Here is a 19,193-nt window from a genome sequence, read left to right as displayed (position 1 = left end):
ACTGCTCCCCTATCCACTATCATATGCCTTTTCTAAATCCATAAATGCAATAAAAATTTCCCTACCTTTATCTAAATACTGTTCACATATATGCTTCAATGTAAACACTTGATCTACATATCCCCTACCCACTCTGAAACCTCCTTGCTCATCTGCAATCCTACATTCTGTCTTGCCTCTAATTCTTTCAATAATAACCCTACCGTACACTTTTCCTGGTATACTCAGTAAACTTATTCCTCTATAATTTTTACAATCTCTTTTGTCCCCCTTCCCTTTATATAAAGGGACTATACATGCTCTCTGCCAATCCCTAGGTACCTTTCCCTCTTTCATACATTTATTAAACAAAAGTACCAACCACTCCAACACTATATCCCCCCCCCCCTGCTTTTAACATTTCTGTCCTGATCCCATCAGTTTCAGCTGCTTTACCCCCTTTCATTCTACGTAATGCCTCACGTACCTCCCCCACACTTACATTCTGCTCTTCACTCCTAAAAGATGGTATACCTCCCTGGCCAGTGCATGAAATTACCGCCTCCCTTTCTTCCTCAACATTTAAAAGTTCCTCAAAATATTCTCGCCATCTACCTAATACCTCCCTCTCCCCATCTACTAACTCCCCTACTCTGTTTTTAACTGACAAATCCATACATTCCCTAGGCTTTCTTAACTTGTTTAACTCACTCCAAATTTTTTTCTTATTTTCATTAAAATTTCTTGACAGTGCCTCTCCCACTCTATCATCTGCTCTCCTTTTGCACTCTCTCACCACTCTCTTTGCCTTTCTTTTACTATCCACATACTCTGCTCTTCTTATAACACTTCTGCTTTGTAAAAACCTCTCATAAGCTAACTTTTTCTCTTTTATCACACCCTTTACTTCATCATTCCACCAATCACTCCTCTTTCCTCCTGCCCCCACCCTCCTATAACCACAAACTTCTGCCCCACATTCTAATGCTGCATTTTTAAAACTCATCCAACCCTCTTCAACCCCCCACTACTCATCTTTGCACTAGCCCACCTTTCTGCCAATAGTCACTTATATCTCACCCGAACTTCCTCCTCCCTTAGTTTATACACTTTCACTTCCCTCCTGCTTGTTGTTGCCACCTTCCTCTTGTCCCATCGACCTCTTTCTCTAACTGTAGCTACAACTAAATAATGATCTGATATATCAGTTGCCCCTCTATAAACATGTACATCCTGGAGCCTACCCATTAACCTTTTATCCACCAATACATAATCTAACAAACTACTTTCGTTACGTGCTACATCATATCTTGTATATTTATTTATCCTCTTTTTCATAAAATATGTATTACTTATTACCAAATCTCTTTCTACACACAGCTCAATTAAAGGCTCCCCATTTACATTTACCCCTGGCACCCCAAATTTACCTACTACTCCCTCCACAACATTTTTACCCACTTTAGCATTGAAATCCCCAACCACAAGTACTCTCACACTTGGTTCAAGACTCCCCACGCATTCACTCAACATTTCCCAAAATCTCTCTCTCTCTCTCTCCTCTACACTTCTCTCTTCTCCAGGTGCATATATGCTTACTATAACTCACTTTTCACATACAACCTTTATTTTACTCCACATAATCCTTGAATTAATACATTTATAGTCCCTCTTTTCCTGCCATATCTTATCCTTCAACATTATTGCTATTCCTTCTTTAGCTCTAACTCTATTTGAAACCCCTGACCTAATCCCATTTATTCCTCTCCACTGAAACTCTCCCACCCTTTTCAGCTTTGTTTCACTTAAAGCCAGGACATCCAGCTTCTTCTCTTTCATAACATCCACAATCATCTCTTTCTTATCATTTGCACAACATCCACACACATTCAGACTTCCCACTTTGACAATTTTCTTCTTCTTATTCTTTTTAGTAATCTTTACAGGAAAAGGGGTTACTAGCCCTTTGTTCCCGGCATTTTAGTTGACTTTTACAGCACGCTGATTTTTTTATTTTTTGATCTGATTTTTTGAAGTGATTAGCTGCTGTTGATCCCCAAACACATACCATAGATGAGGTATGGAAAGATCAGAGAGTAGTATAAAGTGAGCAGAGATGTTTAGAGAACATAATAGCAAATTTTTGTGATAATGCCCACTTTTTCGGAAATCAGGATGTATGATGAATTTTAGTTGGCTGTTCAGGTATAATTGTGAGAATTTACCCTCATCCTGTTTATTAGTTAGTATATTGTTTATGTTCAAATGAACATTTTTAGCTTTGTTTCCAAATATTAAGTTTGAATTTCTTAGTATGTGATCTTCAACTCATTTTTTTTTTATTTTAGTTATCAAGGTTAGTACAGTGGACCCCCGAGTTTCGTGATTAATCCATTCCAGAGAGTCTGCTGACTGGCGAAATTCACGATTGGCGAATCTATTTTCCCCAATAAGAAATAATGGAAACCCAATTAATCTGTTTCAGACAGCCAAAAGTATTAACAAAAAATAATTTTTTTAAAGATTAAATATAGATTTGCATACAGAAAACAATGACAAATAAATATAAAGGACTAATAAAATGGATAAATGAACATTTAACGTCACACTTTACCTTTATTGATTCTTGTTGGTGTAGGAGGTAGGTAGGAGGCAAGAGGAAGGCAAGTTTATTATGCTTCAATATGATGCTATTATCATCTCTATGGCTTATTTATCTAATCACAATTCATCTAATATGACATTATAAACAATATTAATAACATAGAAACATGATATACATATACATACTCTAGAATGAATAAAATATGTCATGATGTATGAGAGGAGTAAATGGTGTAAGTGTTGTTGTTGGGTTTAAGGGCCGCCACTGAGAGAAGTTGTTAGGTAAGACACATATGCAACAGTTAGACAACTTTATTCCGAAACGTTTCGCCTACACAGTAGGCTTCTTCAGTCGAATACAGAAAGTAGGCAGGAACAGTAGAGATGTGAAGACGATGTAATCAGTCCATCACCCTTAAAGTCGTAGAATTTGAGGTTGTCAGTCCCTCGGCCTGGAGAAGTTCAGTTCCATAGTCAGGAACTATCTGAAGATCAAGCGACAGTGCAGAGACTTAAATACTGTCGGAAGGAGAGGTGCAGGGTAGTAGTAGTAGTAGTAATAGTAGTAGTGAGAGGCAACTGAGAGGTCATGTCCCTCTCAGATCCAACCCTTCTCACTTGAAAAGCTTGTTCAAGGTGTTTTCTGTACCAAGATGCCACGTGTTGCAGTGTCTGACAAGATGAACATCAAAATGGTATACAATACTGACAGGTTGTTAGGTAAGACACATATGCAACAGTTAGACAACTTTATTCCGAAACGTTTCGCCTACACAGTAGGCTTCTTCAGTCGAATACAGAAAGTAGGCAGGAACAGTAGAGATGTGAAGACGATGTAATCAGTCCATCACCCTTAAAGTCGTAGAATTTGAGGTTGTCAGTCCCTCGGCCTGGAGAAGTTCAGTTCCATAGTCAGGAACTATCTGAAGATCAAGCGACAGTGCAGAGACTTAAATACTGTCGGAAGGAGAGGTGCAGGGTAGTAGTAGTAGTAGTAGTAGTAGTAATAGTAGTAGTGAGAGGCAACTGAGAGGTCATGTCCCTCTCAGATCCAACCCTTCTCACTTGAAAAGCTTGTTCAAGGTGTTTTCTGTACCAAGATGCCACGTGTTGCAGTGTCTGACAAGATGAACATCAAAATGGTATACAATACCGACAGGTTGTTAGGTAAGACACATATGCAACAGTTAGACAACTTTATTCCGAAACGTTTCGCCTACACAGTAGGCTTCTTCAGTCGAATACAGAAAGTAGGCAGGAACAGTAGAGATGTGAAGACGATGTAATCAGTCCATCACCCTTAAAGTCGTAGAATTTGAGGTTGTCAGTCCCTCGGCCTGGAGAAGTTCAGTTCCATAGTCAGGAACTATCTGAAGATCAAGCGACAGTGCAGAGACTTAAATACTGTCGGAAGGAGAGGTGCAGGGTAGTAGTAGTAGTAGTAGTAGTAGTAATAGTAGTAGTGAGAGGCAACTGAGAGGTCATGTCCCTCTCAGATCCAACCCTTCTCACTTGAAAAGCTTGTTCAAGGTGTTTTCTGTACCAAGATGCCACGTGTTGCAGTGTCTGACAAGATGAACATCAAAATGGTATACAATACCGACAGGTTGTTAGGTAAGACACATATGCAACAGTTAGACAACTTTATTCCGAAACGTTTCGCCTACACAGTAGGCTTCTTCAGTCGAATACAGAAAGTAGGCAGGAACAGTAGAGATGTGAAGACGATGTAATCAGTCCATCACCCTTAAAGTCGTAGAATTTGAGGTTGTCAGTCCCTCGGCCTGGAGAAGTTCAGTTCCATAGTCAGGAACTATCTGAAGATCAAGCGACAGTGCAGAGACTTAAATACTGTCGGAAGGAGAGGTGCAGGGTAGTAGTAGTAGTAGTAGTAGTAGTAATAGTAGTAGTGAGAGGCAACTGAGAGGTCATGTCCCTCTCAGATCCAACCCTTCTCACTTGAAAAGCTTGTTCAAGGTGTTTTCTGTACCAAGATGCCACGTGTTGCAGTGTCTGACAAGATGAACATCAAAATGGTATACAATACCGACAGGTTGTTAGGTAAGACACATATGCAACAGTTAGACAACTTTATTCCGAAACGTTTCGCCTACACAGTAGGCTTCTTCAGTCGAATACAGAAAGTAGGCAGGAACAGTAGAGATGTGAAGACGATGTAATCAGTCCATCACCCTCAATTTCTACGACTTTAAGGGTGATGGACTGATTACATCGTCTTCACATCTCTACTGTTCCTGCCTACTTTCTGTATTCGACTGAAGAAGCCTACTGTGTAGGCGAAACGTTTCGGAATAAAGTTGTCTAACTGTTGCATATGTGTCTTACCTAACAACCTGTCGGTATTGTATACCATTTTGATGTTCATCTTGTCAGACACTGCAACACGTGGCATCTTGGTACAGAAAACACCTTGAACAAGCTTTTCAAGTGAGAAGGGTTGGATCTGAGAGGGACATGACCTCTCAGTTGCCTCTCACTACTACTATTACTACTACTACTACTACTACTACTACCCTGCACCTCTCCTTCCGACAGTATTTAAGTCTCCGCACTGTCGCTTGATCTTCAGATAGTTCCTGACTATGGAACTGAACTTCTCCAGGCCGAGGGACTGACAACCTCAAATTCTACGACTTTAAGGGTGATGGACTGATTACATCGTCTTCACATCTCTACTGTTCCTGCCTACTTTCTGTATTCGACTGAAGAAGCCTACTGTGTAGGCGAAACGTTTCGGAATAAAGTTGTCTAACTGTTGCATATGTGTCTTACCTAACAACCTGTCGGTATTGTATACCATTTTGATGTTCATCTTGTCAGACACTGCAACACGTGGCATCTTGGTACAGAAAACACCTTGAACAAGCTTTTCAAGTGAGAAGGGTTGGATCTGAGAGGGACATGACCTCTCAGTTGCCTCTCACTACTACTATTACTACTACTACTACTACTACTACTACCCTGCACCTCTCCTTCCGACAGTATTTAAGTCTCCGCACTGTCGCTTGATCTTCAGATAGTTCCTGACTATGGAACTGAACTTCTCCAGGCCGAGGGACTGACAACCTCAAATTCTACGACTTTAAGGGTGATGGACTGATTACATCGTCTTCACATCTCTACTGTTCCTGCCTACTTTCTGTATTCGACTGAAGAAGCCTACTGTGTAGGCGAAACGTTTCGGAATAAAGTTGTCTAACTGTTGCATATGTGTCTTACCTAACAACCTGTCGGTATTGTATACCATTTTGATGTTCATCTTGTCAGACACTGCAACACGTGGCATCTTGGTACAGAAAACACCTTGAACAAGCTTTTCAAGTGAGAAGGGTTGGATCTGAGAGGGACATGACCTCTCAGTTGCCTCTCACTACTACTATTACTACTACTACTACTACTACTACCCTGCACCTCTCCTTCCGACAGTATTTAAGTCTCCGCACTGTCGCTTGATCTTCAGATAGTTCCTGACTATGGAACTGAACTTCTCCAGGCCGAGGGACTGACAACCTCAAATTCTACGACTTTAAGGGTGATGGACTGATTACATCGTCTTCACATCTCTACTGTTCCTGCCTACTTTCTGTATTCGACTGAAGAAGCCTACTGTGTAGGCGAAACGTTTCGGAATAAAGTTGTCTAACTGTTGCATATGTGTCTTACCTAACAACCTGTCGGTATTGTATACCATTTTGATGTTCATCTTGTCAGACACTGCAACACGTGGCATCTTGGTACAGAAAACACCTTGAACAAGCTTTTCAAGTGAGAAGGGTTGGATCTGAGAGGGACATGACCTCTCAGTTGCCTCTCACTACTACTATTACTACTACTACTACTACTACTACCTGCACCTCTCCTTCCGACAGTATTTAAGTCTCCGCACTGTCGCTTGATCTTCAGATAGTTCCTGACTATGGAACTGAACTTCTCCAGGCCGAGGGACTGACAACCTCAAATTCTACGACTTTAAGGGTGATGGACTGATTACATCGTCTTCACATCTCTACTGTTCCTGCCTACTTTCTGTATTCGACTGAAGAAGCCTACTGTGTAGGCGAAACGTTTCGGAATAAAGTTGTCTAACTGTTGCATATGTGTCTTACCTAACAACCTGTCGGTATTGTATACCATTTTGATGTTCATCTTGTCAGACACTGCAACACGTGGCATCTTGGTACAGAAAACACCTTGAACAAGCTTTTCAAGTGAGAAGGGTTGGATCTGAGAGGGACATGACCTCTCAGTTGCCTCTCACTACTACTATTACTACTACTACTACTACTACTACCCTGCACCTCTCCTTCCGACAGTATTTAAGTCTCCGCACTGTCGCTTGATCTTCAGATAGTTCCTGACTATGGAACTGAACTTCTCCAGGCCGAGGGACTGACAACCTCAAATTCTACGACTTTAAGGGTGATGGACTGATTACATCGTCTTCACATCTCTACTGTTCCTGCCTACTTTCTGTATTCGACTGAAGAAGCCTACTGTGTAGGCGAAACGTTTCGGAATAAAGTTGTCTAACTGTTGCATATGTGTCTTACCTAACAACCTGTCGGTATTGTATACCATTTTGATGTTCATCTTGTCAGACACTGCAACACGTGGCATCTTGGTACAGAAAACACCTTGAACAAGCTTTTCAAGTGAGAAGGGTTGGATCTGAGAGGGACATGACCTCTCAGTTGCCTCTCACTACTACTATTACTACTACTACTACTACCACCCTGCACCTCTCCTTCCGACAGTATTTAAGTCTCCGCACTGTCGCTTGATCTTCAAATAGTTCCTGACTATGGAACTGAACTTCTCCAGGCCGAGGGACTGACAACCTCAAATTCTACTACTTTAAGGGTGATGGACTGATTACATCGTCTTCACATCTCTTCTGTTCCTGCCTACTTTCTGTATTCGACTGAAGAAGCCTACTGTGTAGGCGAAACGTTTCGGAATAAAGTTGTCTAACTGTTGCATATGTGTCTTACCTAACAACCTGTCGGTATTGTATACCATTTTGATGTTCATCTTGTCAGACACTGCAACACGTGGCATCTTGGTACAGAAAACACCTTGAACAAGCTTTTCAAGTGAGAAGGGTTGGATCTGAGAGGGACATGACCTCTCAGTTGCCTCTCACTACTACTATTACTACTACTACTACTACTACTACTACACTGCACCTCTCCTTCCGACAGTATTTAAGTCTCCGCACTGTCGCTTGATCTTCAGATAGTTCCTGACTATGGAACTGAACTTCTCCAGGCCGAGGGACTGACAACCTCAAATTCTACGACTTTAAGGGTGATGGACTGATTACATCGTCTTCACATCTCTACTGTTCCTGCCTACTTTCTGTATTCGACTGAAGAAGCCTACTGTGTAGGCGAAACGTTTCGGAATAAAGTTGTCTAACTGTTGCATATGTGTCTTACCTAACAACCTGTCGGTATTGTATACCATTTTGATGTTCATCTTGTCAGACACTGCAACACGTGGCATCTTGGTACAGAAAACACCTTGAACAAGCTTTTCAAGTGAGAAGGGTTGGATCTGAGAGGGACATGACCTCTCAGTTGCCTCTCACTACTACTATTACTACTACTACTACTACTACTACTACCCTGCACCTCTCCTTCCGACAGTATTTAAGTCTCCGCACTGTCGCTTGATCTTCAGATAGTTCCTGACTATGGAACTGAACTTCTCCAGGCCGAGGGACTGACAACCTCAAATTCTACGACTTTAAGGGTGATGGACTGATTACATCGTCTTCACATCTCTACTGTTCCTGCCTACTTTCTGTATTCGACTGAAGAAGCCTACTGTGTAGGCGAAACGTTTCGGAATAAAGTTGTCTAACTGTTGCATATGTGTCTTACCTAACAACCTGTCGGTATTGTATACCATTTTGACGCCACTGAGAGAAGCCATGCTGGTGGCGGTGGAGGCTTTGGCCACCACCATCATCACACTTAAACAATGTATGTAATTTATAAATAAGAAATATTTACATTTTAATTTATAAATAAGTAAGTTTATTCAGGTATACACAAATAGAGTTACATACATAGATTATCATACATAGAAGCATGTGTAAAGTACCCGGGATAATCCAAAAAATTCAAGAGTGACATATTTCCATTGGTGTCCTTTTATATTTACACTTATATTTACTTTTATACTTACATTTCTATATTTACACTTACCTTGGAGGAGATGTTAGTTTAATTAGTTTGATGAAGATGTTGGCAGAGGTTTAGGGTGGTGGAAGATAGCAGGGCAGTGTATGTTCAGCGGTCGGAGAGTTACTCTCGTGTTGTTTTTCTATAGCTTACTCACTTAACTTACTTGCTACACTGTTAATTCTACACTTCATCGCTGGCTGGAGCTATAGCCTTTATCGATACCTGCTGCTTTAGTATCATACATATTGTAGAATCACTGAATCACTGCAGAAGGCACATTCTCCCCTCTCACTTCCTCCTCTACTTTAGTACTTTGCTATGAGTTTTTTCTTGAATTCTATTGTGTTTCTCATCTTCTTTACCAAAGGGCTGGCACTAGGAGCTTTCTTTGGGCCCATGGTGACTTATTTAGCAGTTGCAAGCACAAAAAACAATGAATTATTATGAAATGTGGTGTATGAACCCATGGGGTGATGGTCACATGCTGGTAAACAATGGCACACTGAGTGTGAATAGCGTGGGAGACTTGCTTTGTGTACACGCTGACGGGCAGACGCATACCAGAAGGTCGCCGAATCACGAGTCCAATCACGAACCACGAAACTAAATTTTGCTGAAAAAACTTGCTGAAAGTCGGATTTCACAAAAGTTGCGGCCGCCAAATGGCGGGGGTCCACTGTACTAAAAAACAAATTTCTCCCCAGAACCAAAAACAGATTAAATGTCTGCTGCCCAGTAATACAAAACCAAATACAGTGGTACCTCGGGATACGAACAGCTGAAAACTCGAACAATTATGTAAGTGTATTTATGTAAGTGCTTTTGTAAGTGTATTTTTGGGGGTCTGAAACGGATTAATCAAATTTACACTATTCCTTATGGGAACAAATTCGTTTGGCATCGGCACTCGAACAGCCTTCTGGAACGAATTAAGTTTGTATCCCAAGGTACCACTGTATATATACACGACAAATGCCATCTTCAGGAGAACAAATACGCAATTCACTAATAATCACTAAATGTTAATTTTAACCAAAACTCTTACCAATGTCGGTTGTCTCATATTCAGTGACCTGGAACTCCCAGCCCATAAAGTCAGCATATGCTTGATACATATCAAATATTACTTGACAAAACAGCATTGCCTCTTGACCCCCAACTCCAGCAGAGACCTCAATAATAATTTCATTACTATCTATATTCTCCTCGGCAACTAATGTGTTGAATAACTGGAAAAATATCAGACAGCAAATTACACATTGCATGAAAAAATATAAATGCAAAAATTAAGTGAAATATTAGAGCACAGTATTATATAACAGGATTATAAACACAAACACAGTGGTGTGACAAAAGGAAGAACCAGAAAGGGCAGATAAACATTTATTTATTTATTATAAACATCAATGAGAAATAGCTCCTGAGAAAAAGTTCTGCACTTATGAAACAAATACTAAAGCACATTTTTTTTTTAACTTGTTTACCTGCTTTTCCAAATTCTTCAATCTGGTCTGGGCTTTGTTTTTGTCCTGAACAGTCATATCTAGCATCTCCTGATCCTCCTTGGATTCATCTGCCAGGGATTCCAGCTCTTTGATGTCTAACTGTATTTTCTCTGCCTGGAAAAGATATTCATATCTTCTCTAAGTACAAGCTTTCATTCATAGTGACTTTTCACAATACACTGTAGTTATGTAGACAAGTTGACTGGTTATCACAGCAATTAAGTGAGAGATTAGGCGGATTAATCAGGAAACAGGACATGTGTTTCTGGACGCAGGTCTTAGCCATGTGATACCCACAGCTGGAGCTTTTATTCATTTGACCAAGGCCTTCCACTGGCTTACTGGTCCACCCTTTTTAAAAATTAGGGTTATAAGTTAAGTGAGAGGTAAAATGCAAACTCTCCTGTTAATGGTCACTTTTTTTAAGTAGATATTCATACTGTAGCATTATTGTACTGGTAGTATACCTGGAGAGGGTTTCAGGGGTCAACGCCCAGGCTGAGACCAGGCCCCGTGGTGGATCAGGGTCTGATCAACCAGGCTGTTACTGCTGGCCACATGCAAATTGACGTACAAACCACAGCCCAGCTGGTCAGGTACTGACTCTAGGTGCCTGTCCAGTGCCTTCTTGAAGACAGCCAGGGGTCTATTGGTACTGCCCCTTATGTATGCTGGGAGGCAATTCAACAGTTTTGGATCCCTGACACTTATTGTGTTGTCTCTCAGTGTACTCGTGGCACCCCTGTTTTTTATTGGGGGAATGTTGCATCTCCTGCTGAGTCTTTTGCTTTCATAGCAAGTGATTTTCATGTGCAAGTTTGGCGCTAGTCCCTCTAGGATTTTCCAAGTGTATATTATCTCTCTCGCCTGCATTCCAGGGAATACAAATCAAGGGACTTCATAATTTTCCTCCACTTTTTCCCATTGTATTTAATTGTGCACTCTGTTTATTCTAAATTCCATACATTTGTTTCCTTCATGACTAGCAATTGGTAATTTCATCTTAAGTGGCAGCATAACCAGCATATGAAATTCTTCAGAAAATGCTTAAACTACTACAGCAAAAGGTCTGGGATCAACACTGAAACCTCAATGATATTAAGCCTGTTTTTAGGCAAAACCTTGGTACTTAAATTATCCCTTGTCATTATGTACCTACACTGTTTACGTGCAAGATGAAACAATATGCTGTAAATAAATTCTTAATAAGAAATACAGTGACAGCAAAAATGATTTAAACCAATATAAATATCAAGATAAATTCTACTGTTAGGCTACTCTACTAAAAAATGAATACTGCAGGAAGAGTGCTGATTGTACAAGTGGCTACCAGTACTATATACAACATTTTCTTACTGTATGCTGACATGTATATTCCAAGTGTGTACTGTACTTAAGTAATCAATGATTCACTAGCTACCAGTATTCAATTATCTGATCTTAGAAGTCCCGAGTTCAGTTAAAATACGTTATCCAACTTGGCAGTCTATTTATCGTCTTCCCTTGCTGGGATAAAATATCTGACTACTGTACCCAAAAGTCAAAAAAAATTCTAATATCCAACCACATGAAAAACAAGTATGGTAATCATTACCTAATCATGCATGAATGGTTCAATCTATTATACACACCTCAGATCTTAGCGAGGTCAATTATTATAATAGGTGAATAATCAATGGGTTATGTCAAACTAAGAATAGCATCAAAACTATTGATAGGGGTCTTTTTGGGAAGGAGATGGGAGATGGCCTTTGAGGTAAAGAAATATAGGGAGATCAATTATGCACTGCTTCAGATTACAAGGTGTACAAATTAAGTTAAAAGGGTGTTAACAGCCTTTAATTTTTTCCACTGTAATGTTTCTGAAAAAATGAATAAATTGCATCAATAAAAACAGAAAGCATAACCCATTATATAAACAACTTAGTATGTTATCTAACAAGTTTCTATTACTTAACCCTTTGACTGTTTTCGACGTATAAATACGTCTTACGAGCCAATGTTTCTGACGTATATATACTCAATAATTCTAGCGGCTTCAAATCAAGTGGGAGAAAGCTGGTAGGCCCACATGTGAGAGAATGGGTCTGTGTGGTCAGTGTGCACCACATAAAAAAAATCCTGCAGCACACATTGCGTAATGAGAAAAAAAAAACTGATCGTTTTTTTGGAATAAAACACCGACTTTGAGGTGTATTTTCGTATAGTATTTATCGTTGTATTCGCGTTTTCATGGTCTTAGGTGATAAAATGGAAAACATATTACAGAAATAGAGATGATTTTCATTACTTTTACGATGAAAACGACCTTGAAACTGAGCTCAAAGTAGCGGAAATGTTCGATTTTTACCAATGTTCAAGAGTACATAAATCACACCACACGTCTAATACACGTCAACTGGGGAGTCTAATATTCTTTCACTAGTGCACTGATATTATTTATACCATTTTTACAATAATGCAGTCGTCTGCATAACAGTAAATTTTGTATTTTTTTGTATGAATAAAAAATCAAAATAGAAAGCAATAATAATATAAGAGGGGCCTAGAGATGTGACTAATGAACAGAGCATATGTTATTTTAGTGCCACGAATGTCTACCTTGTTTATTCTGGACCCTATTTTGAAATTGGCATCTTTTTTATTTTGCGTGAAATTGGCCAAATTGCCAAGTTCTGACCACCATATTGGGTAGTCCAAATTAGTAAATGGGAGGTTTCTTGTACTCAGCTGATAGATAAAATGGAGTTCTAAAGAAATAGCTATGAGTTTGGTCAACTGGAACAATGGAATTGGCTGAAAATTGGGCTCAAAGTCGGCGAAATCGCCGATACGCATATGTCGCCGAGACCGCTAACTTCGCGGGAGCATAATTCCACGAGTTTTCGACCAAATTTCGAACTTTTGGTGTCATTTCCATCGGGGAAAGATTCTCTATCATTTCATAAGAAAAAATAATTTTTTTTTTTTCAAAAATTGAGCGACATAGAATGACAGTTTCAGAGAGGGGCCTGAAACAGTCAAAGGGTTAAATCACATTTTAATTACATTATACAGTATCAAATCAATGCTAATATCTTTATATTTCTGTGCCCATGTACAGTAATACTGTATTTTAAAAAAATTATTAAAATGCATTAAAAATTTAATAATCTAAGAAAATATTGCTTATAAGTATTTATAAATGCATACATTAAAAGAATGAGTAATGAAAGTATGATTTGTTACTCACCTCCTCAAGTAACTGCATAACCGGCTTCAATGATCTCACTGTCTTCAGGTTCCCTTCATCCACATAATTCAGTGCATTTATATACTTGCTTTTGAGCACATCTAAGTACTGCCGAACTCTGGCATTCGAAATTGACAAGTCATCGAAAGCATTTGTTGAATATGGATAATGAAAAAGTACTTTATTAACACCATATTCTTTTCTTTGTAAACATCTACACATATAATGCAAATTCCACATACTTAATTTTGTAGTACTGGTTAGCGAAGTTAAACAAATTTTAGGAATTTGGGGTTTGTGGGCGAGAATTTTATGTAATGTAACAGGAAGACGGTCTCGGGAAGTCAAAAATGTTCCGTCCCTACAACACACTTGTGACAGAAACCTTGGAAGCCACATCCTTCCTGATCCCCTGAAATGGCAGTACATCATTTTTTGCTAGTCATGAGATAACTAATTATGGTGTATCCAATGGCAGACAATGATGTCTGCTGAGGTGGTTAAGTACCATTCAGTATCTGCAAGAGAAAATCCCATCTCATGAAAGCTGCTTGATGTACTCTACAAGTTGATATATCAAGAATAAAATAATTATCAACAAACAATATGGCACCCTTCCACTACAAGGCAAGTAACAATAGTGAATATTTTTTTTATAACAAGACTGTAATGAACAGAAAATAATAAATGCAGTTGACCCCTGCCTTACGAACGCATCGCGTTACATTAAATCCGCCATACGAAGCATTTGAACGCAAAAGTTTTGCCTCGCCTCACGATAAAAAACTCGCCTTACGTGACTCTTCCAGGACGCATCCCACATGTGGCCTCAGTGCCAGTGTTTACAAGCCAGCCAGTGCAGTCACATCTATGCATACATTCAGTACATTTAACATTATCCCAGTGTTTTTAGTGCTTGTAACTGCAAAATAAGTCACTATGGACCCCAAAAAAGGTTTTAGTGCCATCCCTGTGGTAAAAAGGGTGAGAATTAGTATGGAATTGAAAAAAGAGATTAACCCTTTGACTGTCACGGCCGTATATACGTATACGTCTTACGAGGTACCGTGTTTGACGTATATATACTCATAAATTCTAGCGGCTTCAAATCAAGAAGGAGAAAGCTGGTAGGCCCACATGTGAGAGAATGGGTCTGTGTGGTCAGTGTGCACCATATAAAAAAAAACCTGGAGCACGCAGTGCATAATGAGAAAAAAAAAACTCCGACCGTTTTTTAATTAAAATGCCGACTTTGTGATCTATTTTCGTATAGTATTTATGGTTGTAATCTCGTTTTCTTGGTCTCATTTGATAGAATGGAAAACATATTATAGAAATAGAGGTGATTTTGATTGATTTTCCTATAAAAAGAACCTGGAAATGGAGCTCAAAGTAGGGGAAATGTTTGATTTTTGCCGATGTTCAAAAGTAAACAAATGATGTTATTGTCCAATAAATGTCCAACTAGCCATTCTAATATGCAGTCATGAATGGGTTGATGTTATTTACACAATTATTACAGTATTGCATTAGTCTGCATAATAGTAAATCTATTTTTTGTTTGAATAAAAATTAAAAATAGAAAGCAAGAGTAATATCAGAGGGGCCTGGAGACCTGACTGATGAACAAAGAAAATGTTATTTTAGAGCCAAGAATGTCTGCATTGTTCATTCTGGACCTTATTTTGAAATTGTCATATTTTTTAATTTTCGTGAAATTGGCCAAATTGCAAATTTCTGACCAGGTTATTGGGTAGTTGAAATTGGTAAATGGGCAGTTTCTTGTGCTCAATCGATAGAAAAAACGGAGTTCTAAAGAAATAGCTATGAGTTTGGTCGACTGGAACAATGGAATTAGCCGAAAATAGGGCTCAAAGTGGGCGAAATCGCTGATTTGTAAATATCGCCGAGGTCGCTAACTTCGCGAGAGTGTAATTCCATAAGTTTTCCATCAAATTTCGTTTTTTTTTGGTGTCATTACAATCGGGAAAAGATTCTATATCATTTCATAAGAAAAAATAATTTTTTTTTTTTTTAAATTTTGCGACACCAGGAGACACCTCAGGATTGGGGGTTGCGATAGTCAAGGGGTTAAGGAAATATGTGCAAAGTGGGTTGAACTGCAAACATTTAAGGATGAAAATCACCCTGACACAGCTACTGCAAGCCGTGTTGACAACCTGTACAATGACAATGTTATGGTCCATTTTAGGAAAGTCTTAAAAGAACGGGAGGTACAGAGCTCCATGGACAGATTTGTTGTGCGACTGAGGTCCAGTGACTCTCATGCTGGTCTTAGTGGCATTAAAAGAAGAAAGGAAGTAACCCTGGAAAAGGACTTGCTACCTCAAGTCCTAATGGAAGGGGATTCCCCTTCTAAACAATAACTTCCACACTCTCCCCTCCTCGCATCCCATCAATCCTCACCAATCTTCAATAAAGGTAAGTGTCATGTATTCTATTCTTAGTAGAGTAGCAATTGTGCATGTCTTCTTCAGTTTGTGTGTGTTAAAACTAATACAGTAGGGCCCCACTTATACGGCGGGTTAGGTTCCAGGCTGTCGCCGGAAAGCAGACATCGCCGGAAGGCAAAACTCCATTTTTTTCCATTTATAAATGCATATAAATGCCAGACAACAAGTTTACACTAAATTATATTAAGTTAGTAATAGAACTAGGCATTAAAAACACACAAAGTAAAATACAGTCACAGTAAATTCATTACTTATCCTAAACAGTGAGTAGTACTTATTTGTAGGAAGTCAGGTGCAGGTAGCCTAGGTGTAGGTAGCACTGGCTCCCCATCTCATACTTAATATACGATATTTAAAACATCCCAGAGAGGTAAAATACACATACAATACACTCATTATTTGTTAGGTAAGACACATATGCAACAGTTAGGTATCTTTATTTCGAAACGTTTCGCCTACACAGTAGGCTTCTTCAGTCGAGTACAGAAAAGTTGATAGAAGCAGAAGATACTTGAAGACGAAGTAATCAGTCCATCACCCTTGAAGTTTTGAGGTGGTCAGTCCCTCAGTCTGGAGAAGAGTATTGTTCCATAGTCTGAAACAATATTGTTTCAGACTATGGAACAATACTATTGTTCCATAACTGTTGCATGTGTGTCTTACTTAACAACCTGTCGGTATTTTATACCATTTTAATGTTCACTCATTATTTACCTTAAAATATGTGTAGTCTTAATATAGGAAGAGAGGTGAGTAGTATTTATTTGTAAAAAGTCAGTGTAGGTAGCCGGTAGGTGTAGCCTGGGCTACACCTACCGGCTACCTACACTGTGGCCCAGAGCCATATTATTAACATCGACATGCCTTGTTCACTGAATTTAATCATTTCTAACAACTACCTTTAGATGCCATCATAAACGAAGGTAGAAGTAATGAATAATTCATGCCGAAAATTGTAAACAAAAGTGGAGTGGGGGAGTGGCTGGGCCAAACGCAGATTCATACACGTTTTCTCTGATGGCTGAGCAGAGAAAACGTAATGTTGTCCCTCCACCCGGCTCCACAAGTATTATTATCAGAGCATATAAAATATGCAATAAATGCCAGACAACAAGTTTACACTAACTTATATTAAGTTAGCAATAGAAATAGGCATTAAAAACACAATAAAAGGTAAGATACACACAGAGTACACTTATTACTTACCTTAAAATATTAATATTAATGTGTGAGAGGTGAGTGGCAGGGTGTTTATTGAATAAAATCAGAATGGCACACCATCATCCTCTAACTTGGCACTTAAAGCAAGAGGCTTACGACTTCTCTTTTTATTACAGCTAACCTTAGACGCCATCGTCAATGAGAGCCAACTAGTTAACGAAAGAGTAAATGAGAGAGAGAACGAGATACAGAGTTGAGACAATGTAAGAGCACAAACTGAACAGGCAGTGGACAATCACTTGGTCAGGCGAAATAAATGCGTATTAATATGTGTCTACTTTTAGTTCATTCACATCCATTTGTAAGAGTTTGTAAAACATTCACCTCAATTTTTTTTATTTTAATAATAATTACCTCAATACAAATACTCTTACATTGTGTACAAGTTGTACAAGTTAGTTCAGAATAAACAAACAGCAACACACCATTTTTAGAGTGAATGAAGATAATAATAATAATAATAATAATAATAATAATAATAATAATAATAATAATAATAATAATAATAATAATAATAATAATATTATTATTATTATTATTAGTATTAATATTAATAATAATAATAATAATAATAATAATAATAATATTATTATTAATATTAATAATAATAATATGGGTGGCCTGGTGGCTAAAGCTCCCGCTTCACACATGGAGGGCCAGGGTTCGATTCCCGGCGGGTGGAAACATTTCGACACGTTTCCTTACACCTGTTGTCCTGTTCACCTAGCAGCAAATAGGTACCTGGGTGTTAGTCGGCTGGTGTGGGTCGCATCCTGGGGGACAAGATTAAGGACCCCAATGGAAATAAGTTAGACAGTCCTCGATGACGCACTGACTTTCTTGGGTTATCCTGGGTGGCTAACCCTCCGGGGTTAAAAATCCGAACGAAATCTTATCTTATCTTATCTTATTATTAATATTAATAATAATAATAATAATAATAATAATAATAATTATTATTTATTATAAAAAGCACTAAACCCACAAGGGTCGTGAATTGCTATACATAGAGTAAAGGCATACGAAAAGAATATTTTTCTACAGTTACCCCCCCAGTGTTTGACTAGAGAAAACGTAATTCTTCCGACACTACCTACACATCTGATTTGTAAACAAATCTCATATTTACATCAATTTTTATTCTGAGTGTATGTATCATGTTTATATTTTTATTTTTATTTATTTATTTCCAATTTGTGCACACATACAGAGGTACAAAAAAAATACAGATAAGAGCAGTATGCCAAAGCCACTTATACTATGCATAGCATTACGGGCTGGCTTAAAATTAACTTAAGATTAACTAAGCAATGGGTAATGGGTAATGGGTTTCATGTATAATTTTGAGGAAAATATCATAGATGGATTAATGAAAATGCCTATATTGATGTAAAATAAGTCATTTAGTGTGCCCAAGAGTGATTATTATTACGTAGTATTGGCGTCATGAGTAGAGAGAGACTTAGCGATTTTAATGTGTACCTGCACACCAGCACAGTGTGTAAGTATATTTAGGTACAGGTACACATAAGTATAATTATCAGAGTCCATATAAAATATGCAGTAACTTTAAAACTCTTGAAATTTTGGAAAGTTTCCTGACATAATAGATGTGGTCACGGAAAATGTAAACAAACCGGGTAGGGGGCGCCGTATTTAAAAGACCGCTTGCCGTATAGCAAATTTTGGTCATAATTTGACATTGCCGTATTAGCAGAACGATGTAAGGCAAAACGCCATAAAGTGGGGCCTTACTGTATTTCATTGGTAAAAAAAATTTTTTTCATACTTTGGGGTGTCAGGAATAGATTAATTTTATTTCCATTATTTCTTATGGGGAAAATTAATTCAGCTAACGATAATTTCGGCTTACGACGAGCTCTCAGGAACGGATTAATATCATAAGGCGGGGGTCCACTGTAATATGGTACCTGTACTGTCAAATTTACATTCTGAAGTACTGATC

At 38.6% G+C, this 19,193-nt stretch overlaps 1 protein-coding gene across 4 annotated transcripts in view; it reads right to left on the bottom strand.

Annotated features, from left to right (window-relative positions):
• mRF1 (mitochondrial translation release factor 1) overlaps positions 1–19,193 on the bottom strand; it is a gene marked incomplete at its 3' end in the record, with an annotated part of 54,577 nt that overhangs the window by 23,439 nt on the left and 11,945 nt on the right. Inside the window, 4 exon segments of one of the 4 annotated variants that reach the window (XM_070088004.1) lie at positions 9,841–10,024; positions 10,280–10,414; positions 13,533–14,050; positions 16,906–17,446. In XM_070088004.1, coding sequence (XP_069944105.1) covers positions 9,841–10,024; positions 10,280–10,414; positions 13,533–13,964 — 751 coding nt within the window. 4 annotated transcript variants of the gene reach the window in all.

Source organism: Cherax quadricarinatus, chromosome 23 (genome assembly GCF_038502225.1).
Source record: "Cherax quadricarinatus isolate ZL_2023a chromosome 23, ASM3850222v1, whole genome shotgun sequence".
Lineage (NCBI taxonomy): Eukaryota > Metazoa > Arthropoda > Malacostraca > Decapoda > Parastacidae > Cherax > Cherax quadricarinatus.
The sequence above is the reverse complement of the archived record's forward strand: the minus strand, read 5'-3'. Positions and strand labels throughout refer to the sequence as shown.